Source organism: Pteropus alecto, unplaced genomic scaffold (genome assembly GCF_000325575.1).
Source record: "Pteropus alecto unplaced genomic scaffold, ASM32557v1 scaffold157, whole genome shotgun sequence".
NCBI classification, from domain to species: Eukaryota; Metazoa; Chordata; class Mammalia; order Chiroptera; family Pteropodidae; genus Pteropus; species Pteropus alecto.
This window is the reverse complement of record NW_006440626.1, coordinates 3,956,746-3,977,971: the sequence shown is the minus strand read 5'-3', so window position 1 is coordinate 3,977,971 and position 21,226 is coordinate 3,956,746. Positions and strand designations below refer to the sequence as shown.

General features: G+C 48.0%; 1 protein-coding gene across 1 annotated transcript in view; it reads right to left on the bottom strand.

Moving 5' to 3' along the window:
• Positions 1-21,226, bottom strand: part of MKL1 (megakaryoblastic leukemia (translocation) 1) — a 92,412-nt gene that overhangs the window by 10,829 nt on the left and 60,357 nt on the right. The window contains exons 3-7 of the mRNA XM_025050621.1: positions 7,927-7,982; positions 5,511-5,586; positions 4,452-4,613; positions 590-765; positions 1-38 (exon numbers count right to left, since the gene is read on the bottom strand). The exon at positions 1-38 is cut by the window's left edge and continues 154 nt beyond it. Coding sequence (XP_024906389.1) covers positions 1-38; positions 590-765; positions 4,452-4,613; positions 5,511-5,586; positions 7,927-7,982 — 508 coding nt within the window. The remainder of the gene's footprint in view (positions 39-589; positions 766-4,451; positions 4,614-5,510; positions 5,587-7,926; positions 7,983-21,226) is intronic.

Genomic DNA, 21,226 nt, shown 5'->3' with positions numbered 1-21,226 from the left:
TCTCCAGAATCTGCGCCCACTGGGAGCTGAGACACAACCTGAAAGAGAAGGGGGAAGTGAGGACACCCTCCCTTTCTGGCTGTTCCAGAGGGTGTGGCCATCTCTAAGTGGCAGTGCATCCCTGCCCTGCCCTGCCCTGCCCTGCCTGGAAGTGGGTGTCCTCGGACACCATCACTGTCAGGGGGCCAATGATGGGCAAAGACCAGGGGGATGAGAAGAGCGGCCCCCAGGGGTGGCAGGGGGAGTAGGGAAGTAGAAAAGCAAGTGACACAGGACAAGCACGCTGTTCTGCATGAGTGGATATGAGGTGGGCCAGGGAGGCTTGAATCTGACCACAGGCAGCCAGTGTCTTCCACTTGGGACCACTGACTGGATGAGGCTGGCTGGGATGGGGGTCCACTGCCAACATCTCCCTTCCCTCCCCACCACCAGGACTCAGCCAGCCAGCTCCTGAGCGACCAGGGCAAGCCCCCCACGATTCCCCATCCTGCCTGGCCCAAGCGGGGGACCTCACTCTGTGTACCTCCGGCAAGTCTGGGGCCCTTGGGAGCAGGGGACGCATGCAGAGCGGGAAGCATGCAGAGCTCACCTGAGTGGGGGATACTGAGGTGGCACTGGACAGTGGCTCACTGACTCGGGCTTCCAGTGGTGACGGCACTGAGCCCTGGGACTCATGGCTGGCAGGCTGCTCAGGGGATAAGGCATCGCTGCTGTCCTCGTCAAAGGAAGAGCTGTCGGCTACTTTCGGGTAATTCACCTGGCCCACTGAAAGCCAAAGCCGGCGTAAGACTCCACCTCCAGCCCCAGCGAAGGGGAAGAGGGACCCTCCCTGCTCACCAGCCAGAGGCTGTCAGGTAAGGTGCCCTCAGCCCCCACACCCCAGCCCCGGGAGGAGACAGGAGAAGGAAGACCAGTCTGCCTTCTGGATCTGAAAGAGCTCTAGGAAAGCTCCTCATCGTGACCCCAAAACAAAGGCTGAGAAGAAAGAGCGCTACATGGCCGTCAAATGCTCCCCTGGGCAAGGAAAGGCCTGACCTTTAACCTCTTGCTTCTAACTCTACATTCAGTCTTCAAAGTCAGATCCTCCCCTTCTTCCCTCCAGCCTGCTGCCTTCTCCACCTTAGTTTCCTTACTGCTAAAAGTACTTTATTTCCATCCTATGGCTACATAAAACTCTATTCTTCCCCCGGAAGCTTGTGGGCCCTGCAGTGACGGCTCTGAGCCTGCGAAGAGGGACCTAAGAAGTACAGGTCACAGCCTCGAGAGTGCAGCACCTCCCCAGGGCTGCATGAATTCTCCAAAGGCCAGGAACAGGCTCTGAAGCCTCTCAGAAAGCAGACACCTGCCTGCACAGGTCAAACAGGACCACTGGAAGTAAGGTGACCTCCACTTAGCAGCCGGTGACTCCCAGAGATACAAGACCACCAGGAGAAAACCATCCTGCTGGCTGTAACTGTCCTGCCCCTCCCTGGGCCAGGATGGCCAGGAGTGCAGGGGCTCCTGGGGCCGGCGGGGGCTGAGAGGCAGGGTCCCGGTATGGAGAACCCAAGATACAGAGAGGACCATAACAGGGCCAAGTGGGGTATTTTGAAAGATCTATGTCACAACCACCGCGTCGATGCTGTCAGGGGAAGAGGCTCTGCACCGGCCTGCTGTCCACACAGGAGGGACTGAGGCAGCGGTCACACTTGGGGAAATCTGCTGTGTTGGGAAGACCACAGAAAAGGAACAAGAACACGCCAGTAACTCTCTGAGCAGACTCTTCCCCTCCAGGGCCCTGACCCGAGGCTCTCTCCCCCCTGGGACCTGGGAAAGAAGCCCGTGAGCTTGTCCCTCCACTAGCCAACTGGTGATGGAGCAAAGAGTGTCCATCGCTGGCTGGCTCACACCTCCCTCAGGTGTCCTCGCATGGGCACGCATGGAGTGCACGGAGGGGACAGAACTCGCTGACCACCATGTACTTGATGCCAATTATGCATCTAGATTTTCTCCCATGATCTCTTACTCCCAAGAGGGGTCCTGCTATGGGACAACAGCCCCATGATGGAACCAGGATGCAGGAGCTGCAGGCCATACTAAAGAGGCCCAAGGACCAGTGCAGGCCAAGGTCACCAGGAGTCTGTTTCTCTCTGTTGTGGCCAGATGTAGGCCAGGTGCAGGATGTGGAGGTACAGAGACACGGTCCCGGCCCCTGGGAGTTTATGGTCCAGCCACCTCGGAGGACAATAAATGCTCTGCCAGAGGGGAACGTGGATGCAGAGGGTGCGCTGAGGAGGGGCTCAGGGAAGACTTCCTGGAGGAGAGGGCTTTGCCATGAATCTTACAGACCAACCTGGAGGAAAGGATGTGAGCGTGTGCAAGCGACTGTGGGAGATAAGGTGGCCTGGAAAGCCTCCTCCACGCCCCGCTTCTCAGCTCCCTCCTCCTAAATCAAACCTCCACCTCAGCCCAAGTTCGACTCCTTCCTCCTCCTCCCCTCCCGTCACCTCACCCCCGCCCCCACGCCTTCCTCCAGCCCATAAGCCTGCTCCGTTCCTCCCAGCCTAAAATTCCTAACCCACCGCCGCCCTCCCTTTGCCTTCTCCACTCACCTCCTGAACAAATGGACATCTGCTGTCACCACCTCCCTGCCTCCTACTCGCCCCTCAGTCCGCATGATCTACCTGTTGCTGGCACACGCTTCTTTCTCTCACGTCACCAGGGATTACCCTCATTGCCAAACCAAACTACTCCCAGTCATCGCACAAGCCATGTGCCTCCAGGCCACTGTGCCTGCTGTCCCCTATGCCTGGAATGTCCTTCCGTACTTCTCCATATGGCAAACTAATTCAACCTTCAGGTTGACCCCAAATGTGCCATGTCACCGATGGTACTTCCCCAGCCCCTGCCACCATCTCCATCCCTGAGTAAAGCCTGTCTCGGCCGAGCTGCCACTGCACTTGACACCTCCCTCCCTATTATTCTACGTCGTCCACTATGGCAACAGTCAGCTGATCTGTAATGAACGTTAGTGCTAACAGCAGCAGTCCTCTGTGAGTCTTCCCAGGCACCGAGGACGGAGCTGGGCCCTTTGTCCAGCAAGTTAGGTGATTCAGCCATGATTCACAGGGCCATGGCCTTTCTGCCACACAGTGCTGGCATCTGCTCAGGAGCCAGACTCAGAAATCACCTGTTTACACATCAGTCTTCACCTGTCAGATTGAATTCTTTGAGGGCAGCATCAGTTTGTTCATCTCTGTGACAGGATGTCACACAGGGCCTGGCATATTGCCAACTCTCGGCAAACGTTTATTAGATTTTGGCTGGCTGAAGAGTCCAGAACCAAACTTGGCCCAAACACTGGCCTGTAACTAGGGCCTGTTGGGAATCTGGTGCGGATCTGGGCAGGAAAACACTGAGATGAGGTAGGATGAATGCCAGGGCGAAGCGGGGAATTAAAGGGCCGTCGGGGGCCATTGGTGAGCCAGGCGCCGGCACGGTGGCTGCTTTTCACATTGCTGCACTGCCGTGTGCAGGGCAGGTGAAGCCCTAAAACCCAGTCTCCTCTGACCAAGGGCTCCGGGCCCAACTCGCCACGCTTGGCGGTCTGCTCCTGTGGTTCCCTTTCCGTGCCCTGCCCAAAGATTTAACTCATACGGTGGGAGCAATCGAGCCTTGTTTCCCTGAAGGCACAGCTACCTCCTGAGGACAGTGATGCATGGCCCTGCTGGGGCTCAGGCCTTGGGCCCACTGCAGCAAAGGGGACATGTCTATACCAACAATTACCAAAGTCTAAGGGAAGTGCGTCCGTACACCTGACCAGGGCACGGGAGGCCGTGCACGTCCTGGACCGGCCCGCCCCCACCTCCTGTCGTCACACCTCTTCCAGCTCCAGAGCCACACAGCTCTCTCCTCTGTATGCGCTGTAGCTCCAACCTCGGCTGTCACGTCCTCTGAAACTGCGCTGTCAGTGCCGGGTTAGGGGTCCCTCTCTCTGTGGACCCTCCAACACGGCTCTGGCCTCTGTCCTACGGCTGCCCAGTTACCTGCCTATATTCGCCCCTAGACGTGAGCTCCCTAAGAATGAGGGGCTTGGGTCTGCCTTGTGGGGCTATGGTCCCAGCACCTAGCACACTGATTGGATCAGTCATATTTGGAGAGTGAAGTATCTGTGGAAAGTGTCAGATTCAAAAAGAGATTTCGCTAAGAAGAAGAAACAGTAAGGTACAGGTTTCTAATTTCTGGCATCTCCGCACATTCACACAAATCAACCCTGACGTCTACCTACCCTGGGATAGAAGAATAAGCCCCCGAGTTTCCAGAGATGAAAGTGGACAAAGGTCTTGCTCTTTAGTTATTTTGGCACGGGCTGATCCCTGTGGCCACTGGCACTGTCCCAGGCTGATATGACCTGTTTGCCAGGCTCTTGCCCTGCACCCCTCCCTCTGCATCCAGCCTGCAAGTCTCCTCACCGATGATAGCTTCTTTCAGGCTGGACTCCACAGGCAGGATGTTCTTCTCCACCAGCTCCATGGGGCCAGGCCTCTGTGCAATCTTCTCATTGAGGTCATCGGCCAGTCTGGCTCTCTTCAACTTCAACTGCTTGGCCTGGAGGGAAGGCTCAGCCGAGGTCTCTGCCCGTGGGAGAGAATGGAGTGCAGGAAGATGTAGGATGGGCCTGGGTCAGCCCTGGGGAGTCCAAGGCAGCTCCCCTTCCCTCTGGGGAAGGAGCAGAGACCATCGGAATGCAAAGCGCATCCCAGGCAGAGAAAGGTGGCCTGGCTTAACGTTTTACAAGGGCAGAAGAAGGGGCCTCCACTGTAGGCCTTGTGTAGTCACACACGACAGTGGCCACCACACTCGGCTGGCCCAAAGGACTGTCTGAGGTGGAGCTAAAGAGCTGAAAGCAGCAGACCACAGAGCAGTCTACTCTCCCTCGAGCTCGCTATGTCAGGGGGCAATCTGTCTCCCTGCTCTGGGCCGCAGTGTCTTTGTCTGTAAAACGTGGGGTTCAGACCAGGAAAGTTCTCTTCCAACCTCAAAGGTGGTTCAAAATCAAACAGTGTGAACAGATTCATACTGCTTCCAGCAGTCAAAACCTCTTCTTCATCAGACTGAGGAAAGCAGCATGTGCGGGGGCCAGGCGGAGAACGTCTGTGAGCTTACTTGCGTATCACAGGTGTTCAAATAAATGCTGAGTGAGTGAGTGAAAAAGAGAAAGCAAATGCATTCTTAAACAATTCTGGAGGAAACGATTTTATATCAGAGGATGATGAGATCCAGGGCCACCACGTGGCCGCAGGAGAAAAGCGTTAACAAGCAAACCCAGCAGCATGTGATTGTGCTGCTTTGGGAATTCCCGAAAGCCAGTGGTGGTGACCACAGCACTGCTGCTTTACTGCGGTAAGGCTCTGGCTGACCCACTGCCACCCAAACGGCAGTGATGACAGAGAAGAAGAAATGTGGGTGGTGACGCGGTGAACGCACAGAGCAAGGCCTGAAGGTCAAAAAACGTCTCCATTCTAACACACCTTCCAAAATGTGCATCCTGACCAGCTCCGCCCTCTCTGGCCGGGAACGAATCTTCCGTTTCAGATAGTCCTCTGTCTGTCGAAAAAAAACAAAAAACAAAAAACAAGCAGCTCTCAAGTCCAGGTCACAAGTTTATGGCGTGGATGGGACCAGAAAAGCAGCTGTGCCTGCTGGTCACCTCTGAACCCCCCACGATCTCAGCTTGGAGCCTGCAGGGTTCCGAGGCAAGGGGAGGCTGCATTCACTTCCACCTGTACCTGCCAAGGGCACCAGCCGTCTGTCAAGACCACTGTCACTCTGAGGTTGGACTATTAATATGTTTTCTAAAAATCTATTAGTTTTACGATCATAAAAGTAATATATGCTCATCAAAGAAAATCTGAAACATTACAAAGTAAAAAAACAATAAAAAAATTTCAATCATTCACTGTTAGCATTTTGGGATATTTGTTTCTAATCATTCTTCCATGCAGAAGATGAATTTAATTTTGCAGAGTTGTAATCATACCGAATATAATTTTATATCGTTTCAAACATTTTGCTATGATCTCATGAGCATTTTCTATTCAGTTTGAGCAACTGCCAAATTTTGATACTAATTTTGATATGTGGTGTCATAGCTCTAGTTCCTTAGAGTCTAATGTCCTCATTTCTGCATTTCTGAGACTCCAGGCAAACTAAACCATTTCCTCAGAAGTGGGTGTCCCAGAGACACCCACTGCCTGGCTCTCATGTTATCACGTATATGTGACTCCAGATCTGTCTGACTCCAGAATCTGTGCTCTTAACCTTTGCACCAGAATTTTTCAAACCACAGGTTAAGGCCATTAGCTGTTCAAGAGCAGCACAGGGTAGGAGAGCACAAAGCAAGTGAGGACAAGGTAACGCAGGATAGGGTAGGATACAGTAGAAATAGAAAATAAAATACAGAGCATGCCACATGTAGTAAAGGTAGAGACCTGGCCCTGCACTGCCCTGGCTCTTGCCTGCTGCCTGGGCTCCGACCATGCAGCCTGTGTCAGCCTTGGGTGGTACTGAGCTCTCCAGGAGATGGTTTAAAATGGCTGTGGCCTCTGGGTCTATCAGCCCAAATGCAGTGGACAGAAGAACTGCCCTGGCTGCTGAAGACGGTAGAACAGGTGTTAGACACCGCAGGTCTTCACGGACATCGGAGGGAGGTGTATTTTCTAAGTCATCTGAAGTTCTGAGCAGTGGCCAAGGCCAAGACAGAATACAGTACTGATTAAGAAAATACCTGAAGTCCACAGACCAAGGTTTGAGTCCCAGCTTTGCTCCTTACTAGCTGGACAAGTTAGTTAACCTCTCTTAGCTACAGTTACAAAAAGAAGATAGCAATACCTACTTCATAAAAGCCAGTGTGAGTATAAACAAAAAAAATGATACAATTTCACATATAAAAGTGCTCAATAACACAGCACTCCTAACTGGTTGACATCTACTCCAGAAGCAGTCCAGAAAACGGTGCCAAGCCTTACAAGTGGGCTGGGCGCTGGCAGGGGCCTTCCCTTCCTCCCCCACTGAATTCTCCAACACTCGCAGCACTAACAGCACGGTTACTGCCTTGGTTCCCGCTACCCGTGACTGCATTCTTCCCATTCGCTTTAGGAATTAATCATGATTTTCCTTAGAACGTTAAAAAAAATTAAAAGACAGTAACAAAAGTCTTGGAGGTAAATATTCCAGACTCCGAAAGACCCGTGGGTCTTAGGGTTCATGGCCTGTGGCCCTCCCTTTGGGGAGGTTCTCTTCCCTTGTCCTTCACACTAAAGACCAAAGTGGAGGGGGTGGGAGGGGGAAGCATGTTTTGGTGACTTCCTCATCTCCGCCCACAATGGGCGACAGAATATCCCCAAGGGAACTGAAACCGAGGGGGACAGGCAGCAAGCCAGGTGCTGCAGCATGAACCTGGGGTCGGAGGGGGGCCCGGCTTCTGCTCCCACTGCCTCGAGCGGACACATGGAGCCTGGTGAGGATGCCATCTGCTCGGCACGCCCATCCTGGGGGGCTGTGGCAGTGCAACCACCGACATGGAGGGGCCACTCGGCAAGCTTTTCCATGGCTGGTATTCATGTCCTAACAGCCACAAAAGGTTAAGTGAAATTAAAGATGGGAAAGTACTAAGTCTCCAAAGCAAGAGGAGGGAGGACCGGTGATCATTCCATTCATACCCTTACATGCAATGAAGGAGAAAACTCATTCTGATCACATTCCTTAGCGTCCTGTTGGGAGATGGCTGGGTGTGGGGATGAAGCAGAAAAGGCAGAGCTTTCTATCTGGAACTGTGAGGCTAAGGCTGGCCCTGGAGGCACGCTGGGCTGGAAGGAACATGACCAGCAATGCAAGGGGCTCTGACAGTGTTCTCTGGAGGTCCCTGAGAAAAACATGGTGCCTTACCCTGGCCCGCTCCAAGCTCCTTCTCTGTTCATGAAATGCAGCTGGACTTTTCAAAGCTGTTGGAAGAACAGTCATAAAAGAATTAGTTTATTAGTGAAGTGTCATGTCTACTGCTACAATTTACCATGGAGAAGGCATCTTAATTTTAGTAGTGCTATTGATAACACTATGATTCACTGAAATACTTTTTTAATTTCCCCATCACAATATTACCCCATTGAAATAATTTTGCTTACTTTGTTCCTAACAGGAGGAGTCACTGCCCTAAGCTTGGGCCCTATAAAGTGTACCCATGGAATATAACTTTAAAAAATATCCTGGACTCTTTCACTGGACTGTTAGCCACACAGTCCTCATTGATCCATCAGCCCTCCAAGAACAGCCACTGGGCCTCATCTTACGCTCAGGGAGACAGGGACACAGGAACATTGCATGTTGGGGCCGCCTGACTTCTTGAGTCTCATAAGGAATCACAAAGTGATCAAACTGTTTGAATAGGACAATTAAACCAAAAAGACATGTCCACTTGGGTGCCACTTCCTTCTTCACTTCAGCTGATATTAATAGTGTTGCTAAAATTAACTTGAATTTCATTCTAAGGACTAAAGGAACTTCACGGTGATTGTGTATGTTTGACCCTGGTGCACACACAAGAAGGGCTCACTCGCTGTAGCCCCTGTCAAGACCTCGGCTCTACACTGGACCACCACTGCCGGGACCAGAGCTCTCGATTCGGCCGACGATGCTCACGGTGAGGAAGACCGAAACAGGACCCTCTACCAACGTAGCGCCGTGAAGAGAATTCTGTGTCAAAAACTCGGCTACAGAGGCAAATGATGAGTTGGGACTCCCAGAGGATAAGAGGGGAAGAGGCCTAACTCGCTTCAAGAAAAGCAGGGCAATAAGAGATATTTACAAGACAGTGGTCAGTTTCACTTCTGCTGCCCTAGAATTTCAGAACAGCTGTGAAACTGTGTGAGGAGATAATTTCTGCTAGGCTGCTGGTTGTGGTAGGCGCGCGGGGTAAGAAGGTGCTAAAAGTAGCAGGAACGCAGATAGGACCCTATCCTGCCTGGGCCTTTGTACTTCCTCCATCCCAACCCCAGGCAGGCTGGGCCTCAGCAACAGCAGTCCCAGAAGAAAGCTCCAAATATTCCAGGAGTGCTTATTTAAAACAATTTTTAAAAAAATCTTAGCATAAAAAACTGGTTTTAAAAGATCAGCTGAGAGCCCACCCCATCTTCTAACAGCAGGGGGAGCTCTAGATTTAACAAATGATCTCTAAGAAAAACCAGCACAGGCTCCTTCCCCAACCTACCAGAACATTCCAGGGCACTATCGGGCTACCCCATCTCTGATCTGGGAAGGTCTGGGCAACTCAGTGGGTAAGGAGACAGCCTCTGCACCTGCTTCTACTGGGTAAGGCTGGTTCAACCCCAAAATCCATCTCCAAAAGCCTCAACATGTAGGAATCTACTGGGCATGATGGGCCAGCAGGGAATGAACTCAGCCTTATTCTCTTGGAGAGCTTATCACATGGATGAGACAGTAACTACAAAGAATCAAAGAGAAAATTCATAGTGTCTGCCTCACCCCACCCCACTTCCTTTCCGCTTTTTCTCTACAGCATTCATCACAGCTGACATTCTTTACAATAATACGTATCTTATTTGTTTATTGTAAGCCTCCTACCATTAGGTGAAGCTCCATCAGGGCGTGGCAGGGGTTTTGTCTATTTCTTTCATTTGTTAGTATCTCCAGTGCCTAAAATACCCAGCACATAATTTATTCAATGAATTAACAGGACTGTGCAGCTGACAGTTCAGTTAATGGGCTAGAATATTTTTTAAAGTCATATTCTATGGGTATACTTTATAGAGCCCAAGCTTAGGGAGGTGACTCTTCTTATTAGGAACAAAATATACAAGTGATAGGAAAACTAGCGGATTCTGAGGTAGAGCTCTATAATTCTTATTTGAATAGCTAGAATTACGGCTCTCATCTGGGTTCAAAATTTCACAATAGTCCCAAACAGAAAATCAAGGCCTTTGTGTTCTTGTCCTGGTTCTACTGATTCCTACTGGTGTGACACAGGGTATGATTGTTTTTGGAGTCTCATTTTCTTCTTCTGTAGAGAATATGCCCACCACCCCACCCTCCGCCCCAGAATGCGTTCACGAATCAAATGAGAGGAAAAGCGCTCTGAAGCAAATGGTCCTGTCATCGGATGCAGTGATTGGGGTAAATCGTGGGTTCGACTCCCACAAAGGCCAGCTAGTTTCTGTGTTACAGCCACCTGTTACCAGTCTAAGACTCCAGCTGGCTCACTGCCTCAACAACCTACGTGGGCGATCCCAAGGCCTAAAGCACAAATCCAACTTTTGGAAAACCAGCTCAGAAAGCACAGAATTTCTTGATGGAAGGGAAGTGTATCATCTTCATGTACAACAAGGATGATGTCCCACTAATGGGGATACGTGACAAGTGAACTGGCTGTAGAGTATATGACTTCCTGTTTGGTCCCACTGAGTTATGGAAGCTTTCACGTAATAGCCAAGAAGAGACAGGTATTTATTTATTGAATGCCTGCTCATGTAGCAGACACTGTCCTAGATACTTTAATATGCCTAAGGATTTCATGTGGTCGGTAATATTTCATTGTACAGATAAGGACGGGCTCAGAAAGGGCAAGGAAGGCTAGCAAGTGGCAGAGTCAGGATTACAACCTAACTCCATCTCACTCTCAAGTCAGAGTTATTTCCACTACTACGGGTTGGTTTAACTTCTTCAAAAAGCAGAGAAGAATGACCCTATTGGATGGGGAGGCTTCGATTACCATGCTGCTTAGATACAGGGGTGAGTGCGAGCACCCACAGTACTGAGCACAAACAGATGTAAGGAGGGGTCGGAAGAGGGCTTCAAAGTGACTGCAAGCACAGAAAGCCATGGTTCGGGACTCAGGGCTGACCATGGCACTGAAACAGGCCTCCTTCAGCACTGATACTAGGAGAAGAGCTGGGAAGGGGCCGAAAATGCCAGACAAATTCATTAGCTGCTCAGGGCTTGCTCAAGAGACCAGAAATGAGGACCATAAGAAGAATTAAAGACAATAATTACCAATTCCAAAAGACAGACTCCTTCCTGTAAGGTGCTTCTTGGCTTCTTCTGGTGAGAGACTAGAGCTGGGGCAGCCAGTGCTCACTGTACATTGAGGTGTGGGGTCAAGAGGGCACCCCTATGTGCGTCTAGCCAGCTTTGTTAAAAGCCATGGCTGTGGAGAGCAGGAGGAGATGTAGGGGTGATAAAGGTAAACCCTGGGCTCTCCAAGTAGGAGCAAACGGCAGCCACCTTAGCTTCCGTGCTAAGGGAATGAGACACAAGAAGCCCAGCAAAGCGGATAATAGGTTTTAAGGCTTAGGCTTCTGCTAGTTAGGAAAAAATCCAAAAGGTTCAAAGTTAACCCATAAATGTGTGTCTGACGGGGAGGGCTGCATTCACTCGGACCTCCACCTCCCTGCTCCCGGCCACCTCAATGGCACTGCCAGGGGAGCTAGAATAGCACCCACTTGGAAATCGCATTTTCCCCAGAAACTCCTAGAAGGCAGCCTCGGAAAGAGAAGCCCTCAAAGACCAATGCAAACCCCAGAGCTGTGCACGAAGTTCCTAAGAACATTCGTTTTCGGCGCTGGAGGGCAATCCTTGACCCTTGACGCCCACCTCCGGAAGCGGAGCCTGGGGAACACCTGTGTGAACCGGGAGGCAAGCAGCCCGTCCTGAGAGGAAATGACCAAGCCCCCCATGGAGTCAAACGAGCAGAAGCGGCCTTGAGGTGCGGCGTTCTCGGTCACAGTTTCAGTTCAGGGAGTGGGTCCCACCCCTGGCTGGCTGTAACCACCAGTTCATATTCTGTTCCCTCTCCAGAACCCATTTTCTTTCTCCCCTTACATATTTGCTGCATTAAGTAAGTGAGGTCACTGTGAACTAAAAAGAGAAAATGTGTTTCAATTTTTTTAAAAAATATACAGTCATCCCTCAGCATCCATGGGGACTGGTTCCAGGACCCCCTCCCCTCTAGATACCGAGCTGTGTAGATGCTCAAGTCCCTTATATAAAATGCCGCAGTATTTGCATATAACCTACAGAGTCCTCCTTGATACTTTAAATCATCTCTAGATTACTTAAGACTTAATATAATGTAGATACCATATAAATAAATAGTTGTTATACTGTACTGTTTAGGGAATAATCATAAGAAAAAAAGTCTACATATTCAGTACAGATGAGCAACCACTGTAGGCCTCCCCACATAGTATACGTCAGCCACCTCGTAACGCTGCCTGCTGCCTCCCAGACATTTCCACCTGAGCTGAATTCACAGATGCGGAACCTACAGATATGGAAGGCCGACTGCACTGCTGCCCTGTCCCAAGGGGGAGCTCAGCACTGCTCAGTGTGTGTACAGGCTTCGCGGCTGACAACGCAGGAGCACTGGGATCGCGCGCTCTTGATCTAGCACTGAGGAGTAAGTATGAGGACCCTTAAAAGCCAGCCTGTCACCTTCCACCCCCAGCCCCAGATTCAATTAAACATGAAGGCAAGTGAAAGTCTAGAATCCACGGAGCAGTTCTGGGAACGGATCTCAGCAAGGGATGACAGCAAGTAACCACCAAGACTTGTTTCCTCATCATTGTCATTAAGAAATATTTATTAGGTGCCTGGGTCTGAATGTTACTTTATTCGGTGCTGACATAAAATAATGGTTCTCACTCACAATAACATACTATGCCAGAAGCTCACCATCACTTTTGTATTCAGAGGAACTCAGAGGCTAGGGAAACGGGACAGCTCACAGAGGGCAACGGAGTGCCATGTCCAAAGGGCCCTCCCTTCAGGTGAGCCTGCTGCATCTCTTTTTCTCCTGGAGAAGCAGAGGGCGTATGCACAGGCCATCATGGGGGCTGTGTGTGGGTATGGGAACAAACATACTTAGCAACCCAGGCAGGAAACTAGAAACCTATCCATCCATCCTCCATCCCTCCATCCCTCCACCCTTCCCTCCCTCCTTCCCTCCCTCCATCCATTCATCCATCCAACAGTTCTTAAGTAACTACAGTAAGTCTTCACTTACCGTCATCAATAGGTTCTGCAACTTTAAGCAAAACCACATATAATGAAACCAATTTTACCATAGACTAATTGACGTAAACAAGAGTTAAGTTCCAATGGCATCTTGTCAACATTATAACAAACTGACGATGAGCGGGTCAACGTTATTGGAGGACCCCTTGTACTAGGCTAATTACTGAGAACGACAACAAAGATGGCATCCCAGCCCTCAAAGGCAGCGCATGGTCTGGTTAGGGGAAAAGGCAAATAATTACAAGATGGAAATACAATTTTTTAGTGCTACAGTAATTTAAAGTGCTACATAGGACAGAAGAGGCAAAATTCAGCCTGAGGAAAGAGCGAGTGAAGTATCTGGGTAGATTTTACCGAGAAAATCCAAATGAACAGAATAGAAACACCACAGGCAGAAAGGGAAGGGAGCCGGACAGTCATCTAAGGCTGAGGAAGGGCAAGAGCAGGAAGGTATGAGAGCACAAGTTCAAAGGACTGCAAGTGGCCTGACATGGTTGGACCAAGGCGTTCAAGTGGGGCAGTGAGGCTGGAAGTGGAGGCAGGGCCCGGCGCCCAGCCCATGAGGAGCTTTAAGGTGCTACTGTAGGGACCTCTACATCTGGGAAGACAGAGCAGACAGACTTTTCTCTATTCCTCCCACTAAGTACAACTAAAAACTCTGCGTGATATATATAAAACAAACATAAGTAGGTTTTGAAAAGTGGGTAAAAGAAGGCAGACTGGCTAGGGACTTGGGGACCCGAAGAATGACACAATGGTGAGTTCTCTGGGTCTACATCCCAGACTTGGAGTCGAACAGGTCAGCAACCTGGAAATGCCAATGGAGATGGGCAAGAAAGCCCCAACAAAACCCTCTCTCACTAGCCAGAGGACCAGGAAAAGGGCAGCCTACCAAGACAGAAAACTTTCAGACAATAGCTGTTCTATTCCAGCCAGACGCCACGAAAAAAAGTGGCCCCACTCCCACCAGGAAAGGTGGAAAGGCCAAGTGGGGAGTCTAGCCTTCCACCCTTGTAAGGCTGTAAAGAAGCACCCCAATACCTCTGCCCAGGTGGTGACAAAGAAAGTCAAGTAGGAAGCTGGGGCTTTCATTCCCGTCAGCCAGTTATATGCACCCCACCCCCCAAAGGATAAGCAGAGACCAAGCGGGGAGCCTGGCCTTACACCGCCCACCTAGCGGTAATGAGGCACTCTTCCCGCTCCCTGCTCAAGTGGTGTCAGGAGAGGGCTGGTGAGGAGTCAAGACTTTCACCATGGCTAGTGATAAGAAGGTCACCCTCACTCACAAAAAATCTAACAGCATGTCATCAAAGCCCTGGAAGGAGAGGAAAAAGAAGGTAGGTTGAAAAAGTACTTAGAGAAATAAATGGCTGAAAACTCCCCAAATCTGGCATGAGACTAAGTCTGCAGATTCTGAAATCTATAGATTGAAGAAGCTGAGCAAACCCCAAACAAGATAAACCCAAAGAAATTCATGCCAGGAAAAAATCATAATTAAACTTTTGAAAACTAAAGACAAAGAAAAAACTTGACAACAGCCAGAGGAAAAAAGTTTGAATGACAGCGGATTTCTTGTCAGAAACCATGGAGGGCCAGAAGGAAGTGACAAATTTTTCAGGTGTTATTAAGAATTGCATCTTGAGATCGATGTGCAGCCACCACATTAACCAGGGAAGTGACATAATCGGGACTGCATGGAAGGGGTTGGTGGAGGTATTTTCACCCCCTGCTTGCACTCATGGGCTCTTCTTCCAATGCCCCCTTTAAGCTTTAATTTGTCAACCCCCGCAAATGCCGAACGAGCAAATAATGAACAGCCCTATAACTCTGACCTAGATTCACCAGTTATCTTTTAGACATTTTTATCTCTCTCATTTGCATACAGGCATGCACACATTTTTTTCTTCTGGAATCACTTGGAAGTAAATTGCAGATAACGACCACAACATTTCATCCCTAAATTCTTCAGTGTGCATTTCCTAAGAATAAGGACATTCTCTTACATAATTAAAATGCCTTTATCATACCTAAGAAAATGAACATTAACTTAATAATATAAACTAATTTATAGCCCATATTTGAATTTCCTCAACTGCCCTCAAAATGTCTTTCATAACTGTTTGGATCCCCACCCCACAATCCAAGATTTAAGCAAGTCATTTACTACATTTGGTTGTTGTCTCTTCAGTCACGATCTAGAACAATATTCCTACCTTTTCTGTTTTTCATGACACCGAATTAAGTATCTGAGCCAGTTGTCTTGCAGAAAGAATGTACTATATTTTAAATCCATTTCCTCACGATTAGATTTAGTTTAAACCTTTTTGGCAAGAAGAGTACATAAGTGATGTGTATTTAATATTAGGAGGCACATAATATCATATTGTCCAACCACTGACAGAACTAAAAGTTTGAAAGGTGACATCAGAGCCTTTCATCCTTTGTAATTAATATGTAATCTGTGGGGTAACATTTTGAGGCCATGTGAAAATCCTGTTCCCTAACCACTATTTACCTAATGGTTTTAGCGTCTACTGATGATCCCTGACTGATATCAATTATTACACTGGGAACTGCAAAATAATGAGAATTGCATTTTTACAAGATCACTCTAGTAGTAATCAAGAGGCCATTCAGAAGAACAAAATGGAGTGCCTGGGGGAATGGCTGTGCCGTTAACACTCCCAGACAGGGGTACAAGAGGAGCAAGCTTGGGACAGGGTGGGAGAGCCTGTGTTCAGTTAGGGGCATGCTGAATACGAGCTGACTGTGAGACATCCTATTAAGAGATGTGCACGTGGGGGCTGTGTGTATACAAGATGTGCATGCATATACATATGTATATGTGAGTGAGAGCATCTAGGGATAATGTGATACAACATGTAGAGAAAGAAGAAATACTTACCAGGCTGAATCTTAAGGGAATCCCAGAATTTACGCACAGGTGATGAAGAGAGCCCAGCAAAGCTGTTATCAGGAATAAGCTTCAAGAAAAAGGATGTAGGTAGAGAGAGATCTTAATAGTGGGTGGTCGGACAAAAAGTATCCTGAGGATTACTTATACTCAGAACACGGTCAGTGGTCTCAGAGCTATGCCGGTGGGTTCGCAGAGGCAGAAACTAACTGCAACAGGTGAGGCAGTGGAGCCCGGAAGTTTATGCCCCCGGAGAGGTTAAGATGTGCTAACAGTTAATTACTCATTCATTCTCCCACCAAGTATTTACTGAGAGCCCACATGGTGCTGGGACATACGTGTCCCTGTAGAGCTTACACTGCAGTGCAGAATGACACATAAAACAAAGGAACTACAACACAGCAGGAGGTCACACATGCTATGAAGAAACATAAAGCAGGCATGGCAACAGAGTAACCGGCATGATCTTCATCGAAGCGTCAGAGAAGAATTCTGCTGATGTCTGAGCAGAGGCCTGGAGCAAGGGCGTGGGCCCTGCAGCCATCCTGGGAAGAGCCTTCCAGGCGAGCATAGCCGCAAGTGCAAAGAGCCTGACTGGGGAACTGCCTGAGGGAGAGAGGGAGAGACGGACACAACGGAGGCCAGAGTGGGAATACAGTGAACAAAGAGAAGAGTGAGGGGAGGTGGGTGAGAGGGTAGCCACACAGGGCCTCCTAGGACTTAGGACCTTGCTCTGTACTATAGGAAATGAAATAGGGAGAAGAAATAAAGTAGGATCGTGCCTGTCGACCTTGCCATTGACAAAAGGGCCCCTCGGGGTCACATAAATAAAAAGACTTGCTGTAAATCATCTGTTTTCCCCCTAATGTTTGCATAGTGTGCTGGGAATTACTTTACCTGAACTATTATTTTCCACATGATATGATGGAGAACTAACTTGTCTGCGATCACATCCTAACCAACTGCAGGACAAAGACTAGACTCAAGTTCTCTGATTTCAAAATTCAGATCTTTTTATTTATGCATATTTCAGCATAAGGGAGAAGGAGCGGTGGGTGGGGTGGAGAAAAGATACTTCCTTGATCAAGTATCCCCCCCACACACCCCCCACCAAAAGTGATAATTACCCCCAAAAAACCTTATTTTAATCTGATCTTTTACATTTTGCTTTCTTCTCCTGCCTATTCCTCTAGAAAAAAAATGCTGCCTTGTCCCTTCCCTAATATTGCCAATGAGACAAAAGGAAGAACTTCGGCAAATGTCAAGGGGGCCCACATTCTCCCATTCCTTTTCCCTCCAGCCCTCTCTTGAAAGGAACAACACAGCGAAAGAGGGAGTCACTGAATAATCAAACTCCTCCCAAAGTTAACTGAGTCTTTTGCCACATCCCTTGGTCCTAGCACAGAAGTTTGTCACATAGCTCCAGGCAGGACATCGTCACCTCTGCCAAACTGACCATTGCCACAGTATAAGGCCGTAAGAGAGGCAGGCAAGACAGGCTTTTCCCAGCACTGGAGACAGAGGTTCATAAGTTGTCTATATCCAATCATTTTATATGATGCAGCCTCGACTGTCTTAGAAATGTGTCATTATCTCTTGAATAATGTGGAAAGGACCATCCTCTACTTCTGGGGAGAAGAGAATAACAATATTCTACACCACCACTAAAAATGACAAGGGAAAGAATGCCAGCAGCCCCTGGTCCACTGTTTCTCTAAATGTAGTTCAAAACCATTTGCATTAGAATAGTGGTCCCCAATCTTTGTGGCACCAGGGACCGGTGCTCCTACGAGACTCTAATGCCTGATGATCTGAGGTGGAGCTGAGGCGGTGATGCTGGTGCTGGGGAGCGGCAGCAAATACAGATGAAGCTTTGCTTGCTCACTTGCCGCTCACCTCCCTCTGTGCGGCCTGGTTCCTAACAGTATCGGTCCACGGCCCAGGGGTCGGGGACCCTTGTACCACAATGTCTCTGAAGTGCGGATCCCTGGGCTTCAAGAATTTTAATCTTTAGTAAGCTCTTCAGGGATTCTGGTACCACTAAAATTCAGAAATCGTTGTTTCCCTAGTCCAAAAAAAAGGCAGAGGGATAGTGACACTGCAGATGAGAAAGTAAAGATTTTTATTTGCTCATTCTCCACCAACAGGGGCTAAGTAACTAAAAAGTACACCTAGTAAGGACTTGATAACTTTCTCAACAGTTTAATTCAAAATTTCAGCTCTGCAGCCTGTGTAGGTACCCACAAATCGGCAAACAGTTTAATCTCCTGAGCCCCTTTCAGGATCACTACTTTGAGTTGCAAGGTATGTATTTCCAAGAGTCAAAGGATCAGGGCTTTTTGCCATCTTCCTCACACCCAGTGAGGGCTTTGATTCAGCTGGGATGAACTCTGCACCCTGCTGTTAGAATCTAGGGCATGGCAGTCACACTCCACGAAAGGCAGCACGGAAACGCAGTCCTAGGTCTCAGCACCCTGCAGGTCAGGACACAGGTTTCACTGGTGTCAGTACAGGAAGTGGGGAGGGTCACTTACATGCTGAGCTACAAAAGGCAGAGGTTGGCTGTGTCACTGATGTGTAAGGATTTGTACTAGCACCAAGTAGATGATTTCTCTTAGGTTTCCATATCCAGGCAGAGCAGAAGCTCTTATCCTGGGTGGGGCACACGTTACCAGCTTTAGAGAATCTATGGATGCTGGAAACTGTGTGCTGAATTCTGGGTACTTGCTTGGGCAACTATCTAGTGAGAGGATGTGTAAGATTTTCCAAAGAGCAACAATGGTACCAAAGAAATCAAGAATCTCTGATTTAACTAAGTTTTGGTTATTATGACAGATGTGGAAACTGCTCTTGGCCTTCAAGCCTCACAACCAGCAAACAAGGGCAGAGAGCAGCAACTGGGAAGCAGCTTTACAGGAGGGCTTAAAGATGACGGGGTTACTCTCAATCCCACCGCCAACTCTCACCTTACCTCACCAACTAAACGTCCTGATCTGATGCTGTTTTCAATTTTCAATATTTTCAAAGTTGAAATTTTGGTGAAAGTATGGCAGGCTATCATCTGATAAAATTCCTGTGTCAAAAAGAACCATTAGACTGTGAGCTTCAGGAATTAGCAAGGGGTTTAAAGCCAGAAACCTGGAAAGGATCAGCCTCTTTTAGTGGCGGTGTGACCTTAGGCAAGTCGCACAAGCCCTCTGAGCCTCAGCACCCTCAGCCACAAAATGGGAATTATACAAACGATTCCGATGGCTCAGCGCTGAATAAAGGGAAAGTGCTTTGCTAGAAGCTCTGGGCATTGTTATTGTTTTAACTTTTTCTCTGCGCCATTATCCTTCTTAAGGAAAGTGTGTGGGGGGGTGTGTGTCAAATGCTGAGAGGTAATTGGGTTCGATTTCCATTTTTTGTCTTACTGTTTTTAACTGTCACACCAAAATGCTTACAAAAATATCCCGCAACAAAGGCCATTAGCCAAAGAGTTGTGTCAACATTTCCAAAGACTGGCCATGACAATGAAAACCAGAAAAAAGTTCATGTGAATCAAAGAGTTTGCAGGGTGGGGTATGGGGAAGGGAGCACACACTCTGGGGCAAGCAAGGATCCACGCTAAAAGGCAGAAAACGTGCTTCATACACACATCCTGTTTTGGTGCTCAGGCTTGCCAACACCCTGTTTGGGCACCAGGGCTGTCATCCCCACCCAAACCAGCAGGAAAGCCAACTACGAAGAATGAATATAGAAAATGGAGACACAAGAATGCTACATCTTTACTCTCCCAGAACTGCAAGCTGCTCTAGTGCTGCATCCTTGACCCAATATGGTGAAAGAGACTTAAGACTGGGAGAAAAGGTCAGTACACAATCCTGTAGACCATGAATTCAACAAGTATGGTGAATTCTAAAAGGTTAAAGTAACAGGGATTAAATATTTTGAACTTGGTCTTCTAAGCGTCTCTTTGACATAGATGCCAGCCATGTTTAACTATCTGGCTTTCAGGCCACTGTCCTGTCTAATGTTCCAGATCAATTATGATTCCACTATACCCTCCCTGGTGAAGCACATATGTGCGCACGCAATACCCACACGCACACAAGCTATCGCCTTTTTGAAGCCCCATAATCAATATGCCTAAGTCATCTGTTTAGATAAAGCTCCAAATCACCTTTGCCCTTTTGCAAATAACATCTTACTAAGCTGAAGAATTTTAAATTACCACCATCAGCAGATATCAGGGCTCATCTTGAGTGTATGATTCTTTAGCATTTATAGTTTAGGTAAAATTAGTGGACTGTTCCGACAAGTGAATTTATACTCTTTCGCTTCATTTATTATCTTAAGATGATGGCCTTGGGTATGCCAACTATACATAAAGAAAAAAAAAACTCACGGAATTGTACAATGTAAATTTTACAATGTAAATGTACAATTGTCTATTATGTTTCAATAAAGTTGGGGGAGTAATGTTACAATAGTAAACATTACATTATGTATATTTCTCAAAAAAAGAAGATGGCCTTGGATATCTCATACATTTCAAAAACTAATTATTAAATGAAACTGAATACCTACTGTACTTTTTGGACATTAAACTGTATCAAGAACTTATTAAGATTGCTTTCAATGGCCTGTTCAACAGAGCTCTCTGTTGGATTCTTCTTTGCATTCAATAGCGAATATGCTCAGAACGTGAACATACAACTCACTCTAGAGTCCCATTTTAGAATCTGTTAGCAACTAGCCAAGGAGGAGGTTCTATACTAGTCACTGACCACTGAGGTGAGAATACACCCTACAACAGCAAGAAGAAAGATGAGGACGCTGATATCTATCAAAAATGCAACACAAGTCACCTGGGACTGATGTGCCCAGCTGGTCTTCTCCTGAGATGTAAAAAAAAAAAAAAAAAAAAAAAGTTTCTTGAGGCCACATGCCTAACACAATTTTCTCTCAGCTTCAAATCTAGGGATCCGGTTAGCTCCAACCCTAGAACACATGGTTTACAAATGCCATTTAAAATTGGGATTCAACTAAAGTGAAATGGTCACATCCTGTGGTAAGGATACAGTACCTCGATTAGGTGGGATTCTCTGCTTCTTAAAAAAAAAAAAAAAAAGTTATGTATAAACCTAAAACTAATATTACGTTATATGCTAGTTAAATCTCAAAACAAAAAGAAAAAAAGAAACTGACTGATCAGAGGGGCACAGTGGGCAAACTACAGGACTTAGGGGACACTTTATCTGAGCT